The sequence below is a fragment of the Pan paniscus genome, chromosome 21 (assembly GCF_029289425.2).
Source record: "Pan paniscus chromosome 21, NHGRI_mPanPan1-v2.0_pri, whole genome shotgun sequence".
Lineage (NCBI taxonomy): Eukaryota > Metazoa > Chordata > Mammalia > Primates > Hominidae > Pan > Pan paniscus.
This window is the reverse complement of record NC_073270.2, coordinates 48,204,782-48,227,798: the sequence shown is the minus strand read 5'-3', so window position 1 is coordinate 48,227,798 and position 23,017 is coordinate 48,204,782. Positions and strand designations below refer to the sequence as shown.

At 43.4% G+C, this 23,017-nt stretch overlaps 1 protein-coding gene across 14 annotated transcripts in view; it reads left to right on the top strand.

Annotated features, from left to right (window-relative positions):
- The window catches only part of PTPRT (protein tyrosine phosphatase receptor type T), a 1,127,644-nt gene that overhangs the window by 700,763 nt on the left and 403,864 nt on the right, over positions 1–23,017 (top strand). For all 14 annotated transcript variants that reach the window (XM_034947434.2, XM_034947430.2, XM_055104674.1 and 11 more), the window contains exon 8: positions 15,878–16,174. In XM_034947434.2, coding sequence (XP_034803325.1) covers positions 15,878–16,174 — 297 coding nt within the window. The remainder of the gene's footprint in view (positions 1–15,877; positions 16,175–23,017) is intronic.

Sequence of the window (23,017 nt, the reverse complement as noted above, 5' to 3'; positions counted from 1 at the left end):
GATAATACCAAAGGTTGGATGAATGTGGGTTCACAGGTACTTTTACATACAGCTAAAAGTTTTGGGGATGCTGTTCTGAAAGCAGTCTGACAGTACTTTGTCAAATTAAGTTTACACACAGCCTATATGTCAGTATTTCTGCCCCTAGGAATGTAGACCACAAAGGAATTCACACAAATCTAGAAGGAGACACCTGAGAAGTTCTACTACAGTGTGATTTCTGATAGTGATGAGTAAGAAGCAAACAGTGTCTGTCAGTGGGGAGCAGATTGATAAATCATGGAGAGAACACACCCCAGAACCCCATGCAGTGGTTGAAAATCATGAAATAAGGGCACACAGCAGCCTGGGTGGATGTCAAGTGTAGTGCTGAGTGACAGAAAGGTAAACGAGCTAGAACACATTGCAATCTACATAATTAAAAATACATGCATACTAAACAATTACATGTATTTTACAAGAACTCATTCAGGCAGAAGACAGTGTATAAAACATAATGGGTCTACAGAGGGAAGGCAGTGAAAGTGATGAGTGTCGATAAACATACAGGAATAAGCAGAGCAATCTTTGAGGTTTGTGTTAGTTTCGTCTTGCCGCTATAACAATTCACCACAAGCGTAGCAGTTAACACTGATTTATTGTTCTGGAGGTCAGAAGTCTGAGATAGGTCTGCAGGGCTGTGTTCCTTCCATCGACTCTGGGGGAGAATCTGTTTCTTGCCTTTTCCAGCTTCTAGAGGCCACTTCTATGCCTTCGCTTGCTGTTCTTTCTCCATCCTTGAAGCTGTCAGCCTAACATCATTTCTCCTCTCTGCCCTCTTGCCTCCCTCTTATAAGGACCCTTATGAGTACATGGGGCCCACCCGGATAATCCAGGATCATATCCCCAGTTCAAGATCCTTAATCACGTTCACAGTGTTCTTTTTGCCATGTAAGATAACAGATTCCCAGGTTCTGAGTATTAGGATGTGAACCTCTTTGGGGGCTGATATTTTTGCCTACTGTAGAGTTTTGATTTGGGGCAGAGGATATCAGGGTTTGTGCAGGGATGTGGTCTGAGACAGCATTTGGGAGTTGAGGACAGGAATAACTCACCTGACCAGTTTGGCTGGTAGATGAGAATGTTCATATTGAGATTGACAAAGACTGCAAATACCAGGGTGGCTTCTCCAGATCTCTCTATTAGACTTCTGCCCTTCTCTCCAAGAGACACATTCCATAATAGTTAAAATGAACATAGAACAGGAAACTGCTTAAATCTTATGGCTTTAGCAGAATCTTCTGGCTCTCCACACACCTGACTCAAAGTCAGACTTTCCTCCCTCAGGGGATCAAGCCTGTACTATGTGAAGGAGTGTTGGCCGGTCATGTTAACCAAAACATACACATCTATTGATCTGATAGTTTGAGTTATCTTTCAGTAAATATTCACTCACCTCTGCTACTCCCACCCTTTTCAACTGTGGGACGAGTGGCTTCATTGATGTTGAGCTTGCCTGTGTGACTTGCTCTCTCAATATGGTATTAGCAAGCTTGACATGAGGGAGGCCTTAAGAGCTCCTACATGGGTTGGCTTGGCTCGGCTGTGGTGCATTCATCATGGAAAGAACTTACTCTGAGGGGCTACCACTCTTTCAACCTGGTTTGTAGAATAAGCATACATCAGGCAGACCTGGGCACAGCTCATAGCCTGGAGCCATGCCTGGCTGATCCACACCAGGAGATTATACAAGCAGATGTATGAGCTTAAGAATAAATGTCTGTTGCTGTAAACCAGTGGCTTTGGGGGTGATTTGTTATACAGCACTATGGTGACAATATCCCACTAACAATGCATGCATATAATTTTATTTAAACCCTACAAGAAATGTAGGATGTATGTATAATTATAAATCTGGGGCCAGGAAGGGTAAAAGTATTTTTTCAATGTCACGCAGTTCATAAATAAGTTTTGATGTGCAAGAGATAGAAAATGTGAAAACATCAAGTATCTCAGCAAGTCTATTTGCAGATGGAGGAAGATGGAAAGTGGAAAAGGCATCAAGACTGATGACATTTAAGGAGAGCTCATATTTTGCAGAGGCCATCCTTAGAAGGCTAAGTCAAAGATGAAAGTCAAGGAGGAAGAGTAGTGATCGTTTCTGAGATTCTGATATGAAGAAGTATCATTTGGTGGCTTATGTAAAAGCCTGTGCTAGGATTGTGTCTCACAATGTCATGGCCAAGTGTCAGCCCCTATTAGAGGGGTCGGTCAGGAAACAGAACGTGTGCATTTTAACCCCTCATCTTTTCTGAGAGGTGCTCAACAAGGCCAGCAGGTACTTCACAAATGAGTGAGGCAGGCAGTCAGATAAGGTGTCTTCTAGCTACTATTCTACTGTGATCCCTCTTCTACTGGGGTTCCCTTCTTGTTCGCCACAAGTTAACTGAGATGGACAGCTTTGTTTTGTCAATTGCCTTTTTCATTGCCTAGGTAAGTCCCAAATGAGATTCGACAGAAAATAAGCCTCCCTCAACTGACAGTGGTTTTCATTTGAAAGTGTTCCTTCAGTTTAATGACACTCTTGTACATTTCAAAGAATAAAGCTTTGGACATCATAAAAAAGCTTGGTAGGCATTTCTGGGGCTGCTGACACAGCAGGGCTCTTCAAGGTCCAGCAGTCCTGAGTAGTGTCTGTAGATTAATGTGATTCCTTGGAAGATCAAGAATGTGCTGGGATGGGGGAGTTGTCAGCTATGAGCAGCCTCAGCTTTGAAAAGCCCTGGATCTGAATATGAAAAGCCAAATTCTCCAGCTGAAAAAAAAGGTAGTACTTCTAGAAGAGAGGCGATCAGAGTCCAATTAGGAGATATGACTTTTGTTTGTTTTTACATAGTCTAGAAACAATTTGATTTACACATGGCTTCTTAGGCAGTAATGGCGAATTAGCTACGCTGAGACTTTTCTAATTCCAGTGCCCTATTGTTCACAGCCGGGACAAGTAAAGTGTTCAGAATGTTTAATACCTCACCAGGGCCCAGTGCTAGGTGGCTTTTGACCATCAGAAATGTTTCGAGTTTTTTTCTTTCTCCAGCTTTTCTTCTTTTCCTTTTTTTTCTTTAAATGAACAAAGCGACTTGCCACGAATCAAGTGGGAATTGAAGTGAAACTAACCCAGATGTTATGGGTTTGACTTCTCCTTTTCTTCACCCCAAATCTTTTTTCCTTTCTCTAGAAACCGAAACCATGTAATTTCAAAATTGCTTCTCTTTTCCCAACCCGATTTCCTCTAGCGCAAAAGTAATTTTTAAACATTCCAAAGTCTCTGTCTTCAGGCTGCAGTCTTTTGCCTCTGTCCCTTTAATTCTTCCCAGCATTTGAGCACCTGAGCAGTTGATGTGGCAGGAGGCACACAGCTGACTGACCACCCTGCTGCCTGGCTCAGCCACAGTCCAGGGGACTGCATCTGGATGGGGCAGAGAGGGAAGATCAAGGTCTGAGATGGAGCTGGGAAGCAGAATGTGGCAGCTAGGAGGACATCAGATTTCTGGGCATGAGGTGCCTAGGCTGAGTGGAATACTGGGAGACAAAGATGGGAACGTGGAATATTAAGGACGTTTAGGCAGTGGGGTCCTGCATCAGTCAAGGTCTATTTTGGAGGTAAATCATGACACTTATAACAGACAGAATTGCCTATACAGAATTGTTAACTATCCTGGTTTTCAAACTGTGTTGAGACAGTGTAAGACACCACTCTTAACTCACAAGAGCACCGGTAGTACCAGTATCGTGGAAAACACAGCATCATCTGTCAGACACGCTACAAATGACTACTTGAAGGGGCCCAGAGTTTCAACATGAGATTGGGCTACATTCCTTCTGATGTCATATCTTGGCAGAATTGGGCTTCTGGCAATTGCCATGATGAAATGCAAGTTTTGTGCCAAAATCAACATGGAACAGGCAACGAAAGTGGCAGTGTCTGTCTAATCTGAATCTTCAGTTTGAGAAATTGTGTAATGCTCAACAGATACATGCATCCTTTTAGGAAGTAACTGTAGTTAAGAAAGAAAGAAAAAAAATAGCTTTATTTTGATTTGTGTGTACTGTTTTCTCAAACCACTTCTTATTTGTTAGGATGCAAATACTTATTAAGTTGTTTGGAACAACTAATACATGAAACTGTTGGGTATTTTTTTTGGCTTAGGATCTGTGGGGAAAAAAAATTACCAAAACACCAAGGGCACTGTGAACCTCTGGTTAACTGTATATAAAGAATTGCCTAGAAAATGGAAAACATTAAAAGAGAACATGAAAACACTAGACAAAGGTGGCAACTGTGGGGAGCCGCTACTGCCAGGGTTGAAAAGAACGAAAAGAGGCTGGTGCTGGTGTCTCTGAGGTGCTGCAATGAGGCTGGCTCTGTAAGTGTTGGGGAAACTGCAAGCTAGATCCAAATGCTGTGACAGAATGAACTGGCTACTTGGATACCTGATGCTGAAGTCTCCCCGTCCTCCAGCCCCGCAGGCTCCCTCTATCGCCCCCTATGGGCAGATACTAGCATGCAGCCAGACAGTAGAGCACATGTGATTTGTGCCATCCTAGCCTTAGCACCGTAAAGCAAGATACAGAGGGCATGTTTGGAGCCAAAGACAGTGGCTGAATAACTGGCCGAAGGCCCTTGGGCTGCAGTTTTTGTGCTTACTGTAGGCCCGAGGGCCATGACCTCAGTCAATAGGCTGCTTTGTGAATCTGGATTATATCTGACTCTGGGTTCCCCCTCCGTACCCCAAACTGACTGGAGGACCCGTGGGATAGGGCTGTTGGACTAGCCCTGATGGGACCCAATTTTACATGCATCTGAGTGGGATGGGGTGGGACACATACCCAGCTGGGCGAGAGAAGCTTTTGAGCGACAGCTTTCTCGGAAGAACTAATGTTTAAAGGAAGGCCTGAAGAATGAGTGGAGGCTGGACACGATGGCTCATACCTGTAATCCCAGTTATTTTGGGAGGCCAAGGCGGGTGGATCACTCGAGTTCAGGAGTTCGAGACCAGCCTGGCCAATGTGGTGAAACCCCGTCTCTACTAAAAATACAAAAATCAGTCAAGCGTGGTGGCGTGCCTGTAATCCCAGCTATTTGGGAGGCAGAGGCAGGCGAATCCCTTGAACCTGGGAAGTGGAAGTTGCAGTGAGCCAAGATCACGCCACTGAACTCCAGCCTGGGTGACAGAGCGAGACTGTCTCAAAAACAAAGAAGAATGAGTGAAAACTGGGAGAGAAGTGGGAATAGAGAGGGAAGAGTGACACCTTTCAGTCCAAATGTCACCTCTTCAGTCGTCTTCTCTGACTACTGTACATAGCTTGCCATTTTTATTCAATCGATCCCTTGTGTTTCCTTCAGAACACTTTTTATTTGCATTATCATCATATTATAACATCTGTATTTCCTTCAAAACACATGCAGTTTGGTTAGCTCATGTGTTTGGCTGCCATGATGGTTGTTTTAGTCTGTTTTTCTCACCAGATTTAGTGCAAAGGAGGCAGGAATTATGTGTATTTTTGTTAACACTATGTCCCCCAAAACTAGCTTGCCACCCTATAGATGCTTAAAAAATATTTTGAGCTAAGCCGTGGGAAAAAAAGTAAAAAACTTCAGGGTGAATGAAGAAGAAAGATCAGGAAGATCAAGGAGCTGATGCCAAGGCCTCAAATCAAAGAAGTAAAATTGTAGACATAAGCCTTTCCCAACCCTCCAGTCTCTCTTCCCTCCTTGATTTTTCTCCACAGCACTTACTACTATCTGATGTGTTACATACTTTTCTGATTTATCTGATATATTATTTAATCTCCTACCCCCACTAGAATATATACACCATAAGGGCACAGAGGGTTTTTGCCTGTTTGGTTCACTCCTACATCCAGTATAGTTCTCAGCACATGGTAGAAACTCAAAATACAAAACAAATGACTCTCTCCGGTGCTTTACTTTTGGCAAAGAATACTCTTATCGTACTGTTACAACTGCCCTAGTTGTTATCCTCATTTTCTTCTTAGGGATGGTAGGAGGACCAATGTGTAACACCCAGACTGGCCTAGCACATCACTATGGGGTGTGCATGTGTGGTGAAAGGCAGGGATTCCTGCTCTTGGGGACGGTCCACCCAAGCATGGCAATCTCTGTGGCCATTAGCCTCCTTGCTCTTGTCTCTTAGATTTTAAATGTGCTGCCTCCTTTATCTCTGGCTTAATCTTCCCACTCCCTTTTCTCCCTCTCTCGTCCCCTTCTATACACACTCTTCCCCTTTACCTGGTTTAATCCTATCCATCCTTTGCCCAAGGTCCCCTTTTCAGGAAAGAATTCTTGGCCTCTAGACTAAATATTACATTGTTGGTAATTTATCTCAAATATTTAAGCTTACACAGTGGGGTGTGATGGGTGAGTTGTATTGGTCAAGCTATTGAGAGCTAGTACCGGTATTAAGAGCCTTACAATCAAGAACACACCATTTAGGGAAGTACACTAGTGTTGCAGTCAAGAACCCATACCTCAGAGAAAACTCTAAGTACACCACATGCTTTTGATATCATATATCAAAATAACATATGATAACCATATATATACATGCACGTGTGTGTGTGTGTGTGTGTGTGTGTGTGTGTGTGTATATATATATATATATATATATATATATATGGTTTTTTTCTTTTAGAGACACGGTCTTGCTCTTGCTCTGTCTCCCAGGCTGAGGCAGGAGGATCGCTTGAGGCCAGGATTTCGAGACCCGCTTGGGCAAATAGTGAGATGCTTGCCTCTAAAAAAAAATTTAAAAAAACTAACCAGATGTGATGAGTACACGCCTATTTTCCCAACTATTCTGATACCATATCTTGATCAACAACCTCCATGTTGCTAATTAGCAAACTAAATATTAGCAATTGATTACTGTGGTTGAAATCAAGGGCCTGTGGACTAGCATAATAAATGTTACAAGTAAATTCTAATTGGTGAAATGAAAGGTATTTAAAATATGTGGGTTGGCCAAAATGGTTTTAAAATACTCTCCAGGAGGACATTATAAAGAATAATCCTGTAAGACCTCTAGTCTTCGACCTTAGGGATGGTGTCAAAACCTTGATTCCTAAACAGTACTGTGTTAGCCATGAGATTAGGAGGATTACCGGCTGCCTAAAGTGACAATCATAGTCATTTATTTTACCTCCATAACAAGAGTAAGCATGCTATAGCCTAAGGTTCTAGCTTTTTGTAAACAAACATTTATTGAAACTCAGCCACACCTATTTTGCGTACATGTTGTCTATGGCTACATTTGCACTATAATAGCAGAGATGGAAAGATGCAACAGAGACTGTCTAACCTGCAAAGGTGCAAAACCTTAAATATTTACTATCTGGCCCTTAAAAAAAAAAAAAAGCTCACCTACTTCTGCCTTAGAGTATTGTTGTACTTGCCTCGAATGAACCTTTCATGAAAAATGGTAACTGATTCATCTATTGCTGGGACTTTATGAAATAGATTGTTTGAGCTGTTTTGTGCCCATTTGCTAATAAATGCTTGTATACTGTGTCCATCTGTGTAGTAGAATTTGGCCTAAGGCTTGCTTTTATTATCATCTAATAATGCAGTTGTTGGGGAATCGTTAATCCTCGTTCACCTTAAATTTCTTTGATGGCTTTGGTTTCTATGATAACGAATGTCAGGGTTGTGCATGCGTCATCATCAAATTGGCTTAGATGGGTTTCAATGCTATACTGTATCTATTGTCCAGAAGCCCAATACCTCCCTGCAAAAGACTTATCAAGCTTCATCATATCATCCTTCAAAATTATTGCATCCCCCTAGCATCAGTTTCACAAAGGCAAGCAAGTGTCCCATTCACCTACATCCCTAATGCCTGGCCCATCTCAGAGGTTCAGGATATGTATGTAGAATGGAAGGAGTAGATACAGCAATAACTGCAAGGGCATTAATGGAAGCTTTCTAACACTAAACTATAGTTGGTTAAAAGAATGAGGCCAGTAGTCAACTAGACTCAGAACCAGGTCAGAGATCCACAGAAACCTCCACAACCCCTGTTTGTCTCAGTGGCTGTTCTGTCTCACCTCCCACTCTGGGTTTGAGGGAGTGCAACTGTGTCTAGTACCATCCAAGACTCTGGAATATATTGTCTTCTTAATTCACCTCATAGCCCTAAGAGTGAGGGAGTATCATCTACGTTTCCTACATGAGAAAAATAAGGCACAGACACAGGTAGGGTAAGTGATGTGCTTAGGTTCAGGTGATCACAGAACCAATGTTCTTTTCCCCATGTCATGATGCCTCCATGCTCAGTGAGTAGTTTTCAATTAAGAAATGAGACAATGAACACGTGAGTGGATTACCTTCTCTGTGGCATTGCTATGGGAGGGTAGCAACCGTGTTGCCTTCTCGCAAGGTGACGTGCTCCAGCTTCAGGTGATTCTAATCATCAGCACGGGTAGGATCTAGTGCTTCTATATTGTGGAATTACCAGCATCTCCAAATGGAGCTCCTGGATTCCTATGCTTGCTTATATTTATAAGATATCTATGATAATACAGGCTGACTATCCCTTATCTGAAATGATTGGAACCAGAAATGTTTCAGATTTTGGAAGATTTCTGTTATACTTACCAGTCGAACATCCCTGTTATTGAAAATCTGAAATTTGAAATATTCCCATGAGCATTTCCTTTGAGCATCATGCTGGCACTCAGAAAGTTTCAGATTTTGGAATATTTCAGATTTCAGATTTTTGGTTTAGGAATAGTGAACTAGTATTCAACAAATTCTTGTCCACCAAACATCTGCAATAAATTAGAAGAGGTGGTGGAAAATAACCAAGAGAGTGGGTTTGGATGATGCTGGAAAGAAGATGGATTTTATTTTTGTTCCCCTTACCTTTTTATTCCCTTCGTGTATCATTTCCATGCAGAAAGTGCAAATTAATGGTCACATCGAACTATCTGTCAACATATTTCTGCTCTTGCAGTATCAAATTATGTTGGCAATAATGTTTCCAGCTGCCTAGGACCCCATTGCAATTTAATTTGAAAAGAACTCAAATTGCATCTCCAAATGGATAAAAAATTAATTTTGCATACAAGCTATCCACCTCCATATTTTCAGCCCCATCCCCAAATTATCTTAATTTAGGTTCAACTTTGAACAGTACATATGCTACAGCCAACTCCACATGCAAAGATGAATACGTAGCAAATTCATGAATTGAAAATCTGTTTTGCTGCTTCTTTTCTAATAAGATGTTCTGCCTTGATTAAGGTCATTAGAAGATTCTACAGCTATTGCCTTTGACAGCAGGGATGGAGGCCGAGTCCATACAGAACAAAAAAGGGAGCCAATTCTGACTTAACCACATGATTACCCTTAACAATTGGAGCGTAAAGAGATCCTGATTCAACCCTCTACTTATTGCTTTTCCCCTGCCCTCTATTAGCACCTAAATTCGGGTGGTTTGGTCTTCAGCTATCACTACTTTCTAGATTTATTCATTTATGTACTTATTCATTCATTTATTCAGCAGCTGTATGTTATAGTTATAAAATGAGGAGATCTAGGGGCTCACAGGTTGGCAGTGGAGGTGAACATGAACCAAACATATGAACAATAACCCTGAAGTCTGATAAGAGCTATGGGAGACATATGATAGCATGTTAAGGGAAAAAAAATGTCATCGAGGCATTAATTATGGGCAAGGGAGACTGTTAGAGAAAGTCACAAGTAAAGGGTGGCATTGGAGCTGGGCCTTGAAAATATTGAATGAGGATTTGTTGGTGGCATCCCAAGCAGAGGAAATAGCTGGGCAGAGGCTTGGAGGTGTGAAGGCATTTATAATCCCTTGCTTTGCTTTAAGAATACAGGATTTGATAAGTGAGAAGTGGAAAATGACTCAGGGGCATTTGGGGGCAGGAAGGTACCTGTTGCAGGGTGGGCTCGGGTATTAGGATGAAAATGGTACTTCAGGATGGACATGGTGCTTTAATAAGAGCTGATGTAGAAAGAGGAGCAGGGTTCAGAGGTGAGGAGGACCACCATGCCTTCCTGAGGCCGCAGTAAGAATGGAGAAGGTTCTGAAAACCTGAGTGGGTCAGTCACACATGCATGAACACAAGCCTGTCCCTAACATGTGCATAATCACAGAATCTGGAATAAGAATAAAAATGTCAGCCCGTGGCCCCTTCCTCCTTCTCCTTTCACCCAACCACATCTCTCCCCACAAGGGCCCCACATATGTGTGTGCACTGCAACCTCAGTCCTCAGGTGCAAGTTCTGTCCACTGCCCCCAGACAGCCATCCTTTGGCCATCCTTAGGCCAACGGCCACTCACAGGAAGGACAGAACAAAGGAAGAAACTGAGTGTAGGGCCTCTTGGCAGGGAATTCTAGGGGGTCATAAATGTGGAGCCTGGACCAGAAGGGAGAGGACAGAACCAGGTCCTTTGGCCAGCCCATTGGCCCCCTGATCCCTTGCTCCGAGAAGAGGGACAGTCTGAAGTGGGCCAAAGTGGCTCTCTAAAGTACAGGGCATAGGACAAGGCCACTGTTGTCTAGCCTAAGAGCATACAGAAGGTGCATCCAGAGGTAGAGCCACTTTGATTTTCTATCAGAAGATGGTTTTCCAGCTTCCCAGACAAGCCACACTCTTCCCACTGTTTGTCATCTTCTTGGCCTGTGGGCTGTTACTCAAGAAGGTCATACGGACAGGGCTTTATCTGGAGGCAGAAACCATAGGCTCTAGGCTTGGATGTATTTACACGGGGGATGTAAATTCAACAAACCAATCTCCACTGCACACACAAGGCTTTCTTAGCAATTTCCAACTTGTTTGCACCAACCCGAATGTAAACCCCAGATTCTCCATGCTGCAGGCAATTACCCAGCAGAAGCTGGGTTTGGCAGATGAGGTTTAGAGGGGTCAGACTGAAAGCATGAATGCTTCCATCACACTCTAAAACCTAGTTTCCATTGAATAGGATTTCAGGATATTCTCTTGCTTGAATGCAAATATATATATATATATATATTACCCTTAAAGACCTGGCTGACATGCTGAAGGGGACAGAACAAGGACTGTGGAGTCAGAGTCTGAGCTCAGTTCCCAAGAACAGGTCACCATCTGTTCATCTCACAGGAACTGCCCCTTGACAGACTCTGTGCCGTGTTGTGAGGTTACTGGCAAACAGAACATGGTCTGTTGCAGCCTGAGAGGGGAGACAAACACATGAACAAGCAATTCCTGGGCAGTGTGACAAATGCTAAGTGTGTGTTGGACAACAGTGCAAAGTGCCATGGCCAAAGAATGGATGTCTGGGGGAAGTGGACAGAGCTTGCACCTGAGGACTGAGGTCGCTGCACACATATATGTGAGGCCCCCTGCAGGAAGAGATGCAGTTGGGTGGAAGGAGAAGGGGGAAGGGGCTACAGACTAAAATGTGTATTCTTATCCCAGACCCATCTGTGATTTTGCACATGTTCGGGACAGGCTTGTGTGTATACATGTGTAACTGACCCATTCATGGGAGCCCAGAGAATGGGGGCTCGGCCGTGTGGCCCTGGGTAAGTTACATCTCTTCACTGAGTCTCAACTTCCTATACCATGGAGTTGTTTTTAGGACACAAGTGCTAAGGGTAGCTCCTAGCCCAGAGTTGCTACTTAATAGCCATTGTCTTTCCCTTTCCTGAATGCGAGTTCTCAGATTGACAAAATGCTTTCACCTGCAGGTACCGAATCTCTAGGTTCACCAGAGTCCTTCTTGCCTTTGGAATACAAACTGAGATTTCCTTGAATCTCTGAATTTTCATAGCCAGTAGAAAGATCATCTCCCCAATATCATCTCCCAAGATTTCAGTAACACACATGAGCACATTTTCCAAGGTTCCTTTGCCTCTGGTCGCTGTGTTCCCACATGGTATCTTATTAGGCCCAAGGCATGCTGACCTCAACCCTTTCTAGAACCCACAGGAGATCCAGGCACAGCAAAGGTCTTTGTTGTATTTTGAGGGCCTTGCTGGAGATGTAAAAATCACTTGGGGAGTGATCGTATTGGGCTTCACCCAATATTCTGCCATTTGTTCACCCTCACACCTCTCTTATTCTATCCAAGCCCCCAGTGGGTTTATTTTTTCTCTCCCACTGGAGTCTCAGCATAAGTGATACTGAGGCCCCAAGAATGCAGCTTCTACCTCACACAAGCTTCCAAAGGCATTTCTCCAAGAAAGGCAATTCTCTCTAAGAGGAGTACCTACTGTTAGCCAAAGGCAATTTTCTCTCTCTTTACAGTTCATTTTATGCTCATTAACAACCTTTTGAGACTAGTGTAATAATTTCCACTTTATAGATGAGGAGATGGAGGCTCAGCAATGAAGTGCCCTTGCCCAAGGTCACCCAGATAGTGAGTGCCAGAGTCTCGCTTCAAGCCACGCTCTAGTCAGCAGCACTGTACCCTGGGCCCGCCGTGACAGTCACACATGCTCAAGAGGGAACAAGTGGCTTTTCCTGTATCCCAACTTTCCCGGTCTGAAAGAGTGTCTTTGCTGTGTGGCAAGATCACCATATCCTTGTCTTCTTTAAAAAGATGCTCCTGTTTAGTCCTTTAAGAGGAGCAGAAATGTGTGTATATGCACACCTCCAGAGGTGAGCTCCAGGGAGAATGGAGACCAGGGATCAAAAGGCCAGCGGTCAGCTTTGCACTAAATGTGTTTACATCACTGTACCACTCTCTCCCGCAGGTCCTAGGCTCCTGAGACCCAAGTCATTTTTGCCTTATAGTATTTTGGCTTTCTCTCAATATTGTCTTCAAGTCTCCCCAGACTTCTGATGAAGGCGACATGCCTCATATTTATGTTCTTTCCCTGGTCTCAGTCTCTGGTGGCGTCAAGGTGCTGAGAAAACACAGGTTTTCTACTCTGGCAGACCTCATATCTTGGCTGTGCCTCTCACTTTGTGGCTTTAGGCCAATTATTTTGTCTCAAAGAGCTTTGGTTTCCTCTAGGACAGAGCTAGTGATGCCTTCCTCCCAGGTAGTGAGATTTTCAACATAGAGAGTGCAACTGATAGCTTACAGAGAGTTTTTACTTTGCACACTACATGTGGGGTCAGGCAGACACAAGTTCAAAACTGCACTTTGTCACCTGCTGGCCTTGCTACTCTGTACAAATTCCTGCACATTTCTGGACCTCAGGTTATTCATCTGTAATGTGGGGTGGGCCATCCTTCCCTCCTAGGGTCATAAGATGGTTCAGAAGATAGAGCCCAGCACTTGTGGCTACAGTTCCATCAGTGGTGTTTTGTCTTTATAGCTTTGTTTGTGGGTTAAGGCCATAATAAAGACCTCAAAAATTATATTTAACATGAGATATGGTACATTTTAAGATGTTCAATAACATGTGGTCTTAGCCTTGGGTTTAAATGGGTCTTAAGTGTTCCTCTTCTCCCTGCCTCAGGAGGGAGGTGAGAGTGCCATGTGGGTGAGTGTTGTATTGGGGTTTGGCATCAGTTTGGAGGGCAAACCCAGGGGAGGAGTGTTGAAGAGGCCCTGAGCAGGGGCAGTGGCTCTCTGCCAGGAGAGTTGTGGCACCTGGACAAGTGGACAGGCCCCAGCTAGGCAACGCTGGTGGGGATGCTCGGGGCTTCCCAGGCAAGCCATTTATTGCTCTCTGTGTGCCTGTACATCTGCTCTCATTGCAGTCAGTACAACTGCGAGATGTTTAGCCAGCAGCCGTAATCCCACCCAATCATAATCCCCAGCTACAGGGACCACATTTCACCTTCCATTCCACAATAGGCCCTCAGCAACAGCTTGTTCAATGTCACATTCTCAGAGTCACCCATTTGATTTGGGGATGCTGGCTCTGCTTTGCCCAAAGGACCTGTGAGCATGAATAATTTGGCTGTAAGAGTGACCATGAATTCCTCACTTGATCAGGGGCCAGGGCTGCCCACTATCCTCAACACCCTCACTCCTGCAGCCACGTGGGCAGCTCTGTGCTGGCTTGCCAGGTTCCCTGACATTCCTGTGAACTATGTTCCTTGGTAGGACACCGACACAAGTTACAGGATATTTTCCCCATAGGGACAGATCAACTAGCACCAATAGCACCCCCTCTTTCTTATTGCTGCATTGGTGCAGAGGTAGCCTTACCCTTAAATGCTCTGAGGGGATTGGAGCAATGATGGAAACCTAGTCCATCATTTTGCATAAGGGTGCTCCCAGCACTGCCACTCACAAGGCATTCAAGGTAGACACAGCATGCGGAACACTATTATTATTACTATTACATATATATTATTACTATTACTGCAAAACAAACAACACACCCCAGTTATCATACGTAGAGTGCTTATTAAGTTTGAGTTCTAACTGCTTTACAAACATCTCATCCAACTTCTCCTTCCGCCTGCCATGAGGTTAGCTACTATTATTATCATCATTTTACAAATGAATTAAAAAGTGGACCCAAAGAGGATACATAATTGGGCAAAGTCCTGTAGGTATGGGGAGAAGTACTGATTTAATCTCCAGCCTGTGCCTGACTCCTCCCAGATAAGAAAGTCTGACACAAGAATTTCTGGGTGTATCTATCACATGAGAAGTTATGTTTCTAACATAACAAATGCCTGACCAAAGAGCCAGGCATGGTGGATGGTGCCTGCAATCGCATCACTTTGGGAAGCCAAGGCAGGAGGATCACTTGAGCCCAGGAGTTTGAGACCAGCCTGGGCAACATAGAGAGACCCCATATGTGAAAAAATAAAAATAAAAAATTAGCCAAGCATGGTGTAGGCCCACCTACATGTGAGGCTGAGGCTAGAGGATCATGATTGCTTGAGCCTAGGAGTTTGAGGCTGGGATGAACTCTGATTGTGCCACTGTACACCAGCCTAGGATAGAGAGTCAGACTCCCATCTCAAAGAAACAAAACAAGCCACCCCAAAGACAAATGCCTAAACCTCAACATAAAATGAGCTTTACATGTGAGGATTTTTGAAAAACGTCATGTTTATTATAACCTGTTTTATATTAAAAAATCTATTTAATGTGCATAAAGTATAAATAGAATATTCCTAATAAAATTAGACATAGACAACGTTATGTATGGTGATCTGGGACCAAGATCAGTAGGAGGCATGGAGTGGGAGACAGCATTAGGGTGAGAAGGCATGCTCAGATTAGCTTTTAGAATGATGTTCCCAGAGGGACCAGGGGAGAAAAAGAGGGATGGAAGACTGTTGTAGGAGGTTAGGAAATGATGAACCGTGTAGTCAAGGAAAGGAGAGGAAATCCTAAAGCAGGGTTAATGGGTCATGATGACCGCATGGATAAACTGGGTGTTGCGGGTTGAGGCTGTGACTCAGCTTCCAGCTTGTGCATCTGGATGTTGTTGGCTGAAGAGGAGAGGCTGACCTGCAAGGGGAGAGGCTGGGGCTGAATTCAGTATAAGGAGGCAGGTCAGCTCTCAGCAGCCGTCTAAATAAGCGTATCCCAGAAGCGAGGAGTGTGCTGTGTGTGGTACCAAGAAGGTTTTCAGTGGCACTTTGATGCACCCTTAAGAATTTAACAATTTCACATTTATTTTTATGGTTAACATTTATTTATGATGTTTTCCTTTTATATATTTATGTTTTCTATTAGATGCATGTATTTAAATAAGACAAGGGAGATTGATGTAAAGAAAAATGTTCTCTAAATTATATTGCCTGTGTCAAAAGTCATGATGGCAGTGATTGAATGGTGGAGATATGTTTGGAAAAGCTGTGTTCCCTGTTTTAGCAGAACATGTACCCCAGCTTCGTGATGGTCTCTTCAGAACCCTTGTTTCTTGCCTGCATGTTTTGCAGATCCGGTGCATGGCCCACAGAACGTGGAAATCGTAGACATCCGAGCCCGGCAGCTGACCCTGCAGTGGGAGCCCTTCGGCTACGCGGTGACCCGCTGCCATAGCTACAACCTCACCGTGCAGTACCAGTATGTGTTCAACCAGCAGCAGTACGAGGCCGAGGAGGTCATCCAGACCTCCTCCCACTACACCCTGCGAGGCCTGCGTCCCTTCATGACCATCCGGCTGCGACTCTTGCTGTCTAACCCCGAGGGCCGAATGGAGAGCGAGGAGCTGGTGGTGCAGACTGAGGAAGACGGTGAGCGAGGGAGGAGAGCTTACATGGGAATGGGGATATTGAATCTATTCACAGGGCCATGGCAGTCAGTTATGAGGCTTTTATTTTTCCTACATTTTTAATTCCCTCACACACACCTTTCTTTTCTTAGGTCTTCAATGAAGGACTATGTAAACTGTGCATTGCACACCTCCAGGGAGTGCTTTTCTCATCACAGTGACAGTTCTGCCATAGACTTGCACTCAGCCTTGGCCCTTTTGTACCCCCATCCCTCTTCTTGCTTTATACCAGCGTATTAGACCATTCTTGCATTGCTATAAAGAAATACCTGCAGCCAGGTGTGGTGACTCATGCCTGTAATCCTAGCACTTTGGGAGGCTGAGGCAGGTGGATTGCCTATCTCAGGAGTTTGAGACCAGCCTGGGCAACATGGTGAAACCCTGTCTCTACTAAAATACAAGAGAAATTACCAGGCGTGGCAGCGTGTGCCTGTAGTCCCAGCTACTCAGGAGGCTGAGGCTGGAGAATTGCTTGAACTTGGGAGGCAGAGGTTGCAGTGAGCCGAGATCGCACCATTGCACTCCAGCCTGGGCAACAGAGTGAGATTCCGTCTCTACCAAAAAAACAAAACAAAACAAAAAAAACACCGGAGACTGGGTAATTTATAAAGACTGGGTAATTTATAAAGAAAGGAGGTTTAATTGGCTCACAGTTCTGCAGCTGTACAGAAAGCATAGCACTGACATAGCTTGGCTTCTGGGGAGGCTGAGGAGCTTTTACTCATGGTGGAAGATGAAGTAGGAGCAGGAACACTACGTGGCCAAAGCAGGCGCAAGAGATTGGCGGTGCCACACACTTAACCAGATCTCCGGGGAATTCACTCACTGTCGCGAAGACAGCACCAACCCGTGAGGGATCCACTTCCATGATCCAATCACACCTCCAGCATTGAAGATTACAGTTCAACATGAGATTTGGGAGGGGACAAATACCCAAACTATATCAACCACCTTCTCTGTCCAAGGTTTGACTGCACTGATGCCTCCAAAAAGATAAAACATGTATCACATTGTTTAAACATGTTGAATTTGGAAGTCAGACAATGCTGAATTACGTAAGAATTAAAAACAGAAAATAGATATAAAAAGCGTAGCGTACACATTGGATGCACCCAGAACTGAATATTCATCTGGCTGGATGACAGTCATCTCAAGCTCAAGGTATCTGAAATTGAACTAATCTCCAATTCTATACTGACTTTCCTGTATTCCTTATCTCAATGAACTGCACCTAGTAACTCAAGATAGAGACCTGAAAGCCAGCCTAGGAGCCTCCATGTTTCCCTCCCAAACCCACCCCACCTCCATACCCCCATTTCTAATGGGTATGCTTCCTGCAGTTTATCTTCCTCATAACTTGAGACTCCAAGAACCTAGAGCCACTACTGCTAGAACACATAACTTTTCCTGCCTCTCTGTCCTTACCCATGCCATTTCTCCTGCTTGGAATGGCCTGTCCTCCATGTTTGCAAGGAAACCTCTATTGACCTTTCAAGTCTTTGCTCAAGTGTTACTTCCTCCAGGAAGCTTTCCTTGATTGCCCCAGATTGACTTGGATGTTTCTTCCCAGGCTCACCGCAGTTACCTTAGTGATAGCATAGAATTCGCCAGTTCCAGGGCTTACCTAAGAAACACTTCCCCATGACCATATTTCAGTTTCCCCTCCAGCCAGCCCGGGCTGCCTCTTGCCTTGTGGGATGGCTTTAGATAGTTCCTGAGAATCAGACTCAGATGAAGATTCGTGTGCATGTGACTGATTAAGAAAGTTTTCCCAGGGGAGACTGGGAGGGGAGTGAGGGAAGTGGGACAAGGAAGGGGAGAAAGCCAAGGCGCAACTTTTGGCCAAGTCCAGCAAAAACTGGCTGCAACCTGAGCCTTCAGGGAACTGTTCAGGGTGGGCCATGCATCACAGATGTCCTAAGTTAGGCAAGGAAGCTGCCAGCCAACAGTTAGGGTCTGGGATGGGGAGGGGAGATTCAGAGGTAAAATTTCAGTAACTTTTGTCTCTCTGCATGTGCAGATAAAGGATAGAGTCTCACAAAAATTGTATAAAGAGATCTGAAAGGTCTAGCCAGAGCACTGGCATTGTCAGCTGCATAAAGAAAATACCTGGCTTGACTCAGATTAGCCTTAGAACTTGAAGACAGAGCCTCTACTGTGGCAATTCTGTTTAGTACATGTTTTCTTTTTTTCATTTTCATTTTCTTCTTTCTTTCTGTGTTCCTGGGATTCAGTAGGATCTAGTACTCTTGTTTCATCTAAGCGAGTTCTAAATACCTCAGAGTTATGACCCTGAGTAGAACCCAGATTCACATTCTCAGCTGCAAAATCTCATGAGAAGACAAGGGAAATAGTGCCAGCCTCTTCTCACCCTGCCCCTAATTCTCACTTCCACCATGTCCCATCCTGGATCTGGAAGTTTTACACAGTCTACTTTGATGATCCATCCCTCCCTTACACCCTTCCAGTTCATCCTCGTAGCCGTCCTCTTTGCAGACCCCACACACTGGTCTTTGGGGTCATCCTTGGAGTAGACTCTGTAAAACTTCCAGTTCTAGGAAGATTTCCCTAGATCTGACTTCATTGTTTCAGAAATCTGTAGCCCCTTCCTCCAGCAGGTAGAATTGTGCGCTGTCAGACAATGTACACTCTGGAGCCAAGCATGCCTGGACAAGTTGTTTAACCTCTTAGTGCCTTTGTTTCCTTATCTGTAAAATGGAATTAATTGGCCAGACATGGTGGCTCACCCTGTAATCCCAGCACTCTGGGAGGCTGAGGCGGGCAGATCATGAGGTCAGGAGATTGAGACCATCCCGGCTACTATGGTGAAACCCCATCTCTACTAAAAATACAAAAAATTAGCTGGGCATGGTGGCACATGCCTGTAGTCCCAGCTACTCAGAAGGCTGAGGCAGGAGAATCGCTTGAACCTGGGAGGCGGAGGTTGCAGTGAGCCGAGATCGCGCCACTGCACTCCAGCCTGGGTGACAGAGCGAGACTCTGTCTCAAACAAAAAAGGAATAATTAAAGTACTTATCTTATAGATTCTCGTGCACATTAAGTGGCATGGTATATAAAGAAATTGGACTAATACCCAGCATGTTATAAGGTACTGTATTTGTGTTGAATCACAGGAGAAAAAAAGGTATTCACAAAGGAGCATCTATCCCCGGCAATTGAGAAACTTCCCAGCTCCCCTAGGAAACCTCTTCAGAGCTGTAGACATGTCCAGACATCTAGAAATCTAACTGGTTGTGGGAAATACACTGTAGAAGCTCAAAAAGTGGCAGTGTGCTTGGTGCCTGATATGAGAAACAGAGTCAGGGCAAAAGGGTGGTTTAGTGACTCATAGTCACAGGGAATTCCTGGTTATTAGAGAGGGAGAAGTCACTGCTGAAAATCAGCATGAAAATTCAGGACTCAGGAGATGAACAATAGGGTTTTCCCAAGGAGCAGCTCAGGGCACCTTTTTAAAGATGCTTTGCCCACCTTGAGCTGCTCTTTGGGGATTACCTCCCTGTGCCTCAGCAAACCCCAAGTCCAGCTTTAAGGCGTTCCTTAACTTCTCTCTTTCTTCTTCCTGTCACCAAGAAAAAAAGCCTTTATCAAAACAACATGAGAGCAGGAATGCTTTGAAATTAAATTTTAATTAAACATCATTAATAAAACATCAATTCCTGCTCTATGGAGATGTGTGGACATTATCATACTAAAAACACCAACATACGAGACATGATTCCTCAGTTCTGTATTCTGAGGCTCTGCCTCAAAACCCACTGGACTGAAGGAGAGTCTCAGTGTAGGACCCTGCTGTATGCCAGGGTTAAGTTCCATTCTTTCTAAAGAGAGAGGAGGCACCACTCCTGTTGGCTGGGTAACTCGTTCACCTCAAGGACAAGATGAGGCTAGAGCGTGGCTCTAGTAGATTAACTGAAACCCCCCTCCGGGAGCCAGCAAGCAACCTTTAGGATTGAGTTGGCTGAATGGCTGAATTCATGCTGCTGTCATCCGTGCCACAAAATTGTGTTCTGGGGAATTTGCAGAATTTGTAATTTCAGCACCTCAGTGCATTTGAGGGCCTGCGAAGAAATCCAGCACTAGAGAGCAGCTCATGGCTGCTGAGCCCCATGGCTTCATTTGGGTAGCAGCTGTTCATAAGAAACTGAACAGATTCTTTATTTTTCCCTTTTCCACAAATGTCTCAGACAAAACCACAGTTCGCTTGCACCTTGAAAGATGAAAACCATGTTGATGGTTTTGCTTGGCAGCTCACTTTGACTGCTATTTATTGAGCACCTACACTGTGCTAGGCACGGATAGACATATTATATACAGTGGCTCCTGTACTCCTTTAGCCCAAGATTTTATTGTGAAAATTTTCAAAGCTAGAAAAATCGAAAGAATAGTACAAAGAAGACTTATAAACCTCTCATCTAGATTCAACATTTGTAAACACTTTGGTGCATTTACTCATGTGTGTGTATCTTATATCTACATGATAGGTGACATATGCTATGTAAATATATTTATGAATACATACAATATTTTAACCATTTGAAAGTAAAGTGCAGAAATCATGACAGTTGATTTCTAAACCCATTAGCATACAAGACCTAAAAATAAGAACTTTCTGCTACATACCCACAATGCTATTTAACCTCTAATAAATTTTGCATTAATTTTAAAATCATGTAATATACAGTTTGTTTACATTTCCAATAATATTTAACCTGATTCTATGTGACAGAACCAGGGTTCCGTATATCTTTGGCAAAACCTTTACATTGGCGATGTATATTTCTCATTGTATTTTGTCAAGAAGTTCATAATGTCAGGGAGTCCCAGTACTGATGATGTCACATATGGTCACTTAGATAAGACAAGAACTGCCCGGTCCCTCCACTGTAAATGTGGCACCTTTTTTCTTTTGTAAAGTATCCTTGGAGTGAAACTTGGAGATGGAATGAGTATTGTATTCCCCTAAAGCTTTCACTCAATGGTTTTAACACGCCCTGAGAGTCTTCACCTGAACCAGTTATTACATTGGTGCTTACACAAGGGTGATTTAAACATCATAATTCTCCCTACGCTTACTAGTTAGCCTTCTTCTTTAGAGAAGAGTTTTTTCTCTCTTCATGTTCCTCCCTGTTTTTGGTCTCCCTGTTGATTCATAGATCATTTTTGACTCAGTGTATTAAAATCCTCCACTGCCATTCTCTGTGATGCTCAAATTGCCTCAAATATGGCCAGTGGCAGTCTCTTCAAGCTGATTCCCAGGTCCTTTTGACATGTTCTCATTAGTCTTCCTTGCTTCTGGCACAACAAAAATATTCTAGACTATTCTTTTAATGTCCTTGCCCCAGACCTGAAGCCAACCACTTATTAGGGATTTGTGGTTGCTTTCAATGGGGAGTGGTATTTTGGCACTAAGATATACAACTTAGGTGTGCTCGGTGATGCGTTATTGCCTGTAGGTTCTTTCAGTAGGTAGAGCTAGGGAGTATAATTTATTTTTGTTTTAAGTCATGAGCTCATACTGATTCAAATTCAACACATTTTATACATATATCTCCCTTCTCCTGCAGTGAGAACCCTGGTGCTCAACATCCACATAGTTTTCATTTGCTCCATCCTGAAACACACATAAAATAGTTTCAGAATTACAACACCAATCCCTCTAAAAAACAATAAAGCTATTATACTAAGTTAGGTTAAAGATTTCAGTTTTTATCTCCTTAGGCTGTATACCACTGAGGGTATGCAGTGAGAATACTATGTTCAAAAGTTCAGTTCTTTTCTCTGTATGGTTATATTATCAATTTGATACCCAGTTATGTTCATTTGTTTCCATTTAAAGGTTTGCCTTCCACCTATGCTTTTTAATTCAATTTAATTGTTTTTAATATGCAAAACAGTTGCATGTTTCAAAAGTAAAAACTGTGTCTCATTACTGGGTATATACCCAACAGAATATAAATCATTCTATTATAAAGATACATGCATGTATATGTTCATTGCAGCACTATTCACAATAGCAAAGACATGGAGTCAACCCAAATGGCCATCAATGATAGACTGGATAAAGAAAATGTGGTATATGCAGCCATAAAAAGGAATGAGATCATGTCCTTTGCAGGAACATGGATGGAGCTGGAAGTCATTATCCTCAGCAGACTAACACAGGAACAGAAAACCAAACACTGCACGTTCTCACTTGTAAGTGGGAGCTGAACAATGAGAACACATGGACACAGAGAGGGGAACAACACACCCTGGGGCCTGTTGGGGAGTGTGGGGAGGGAGAGCATCAGGATCAATAGTTAATGCATATGGGGCTTAATACCTAGGTGATGGGTTGATAGGTCCAGCAAACTACCATGGCATGCATTTACCTATGTAACAAACCTGCAGTTCCTGCTCATGTATCTCAGAACTTTAAATTAAATTAGAAATAAAAACACCATTAAAAAACTACATTAAAACGTATATTCCAAAAAATATTACCGCCATTCCTGTCTCTTTTCACTATTCCAATCCACACTTGAAAGGTAGCTATTTTCATTCCTTTCTGGTTGATCTTTCTTAGAGTTCTTTTTGCAAAAAAATATGTAATACTTTTCTTCTTCCTACTTCTTATATAAAAGGTAGCATCATTGATATACTTTGCATCTTGTGTTTTTGTTCACTCAGTATATCCTAGAAATCACTTCATATCAGTTACTACAGAATTTGCTCTTTATTTTTTATGACTCTATGGTATTTCATTGTGTTGATGGAAATACTGTAATTTATTCAACCAATATCC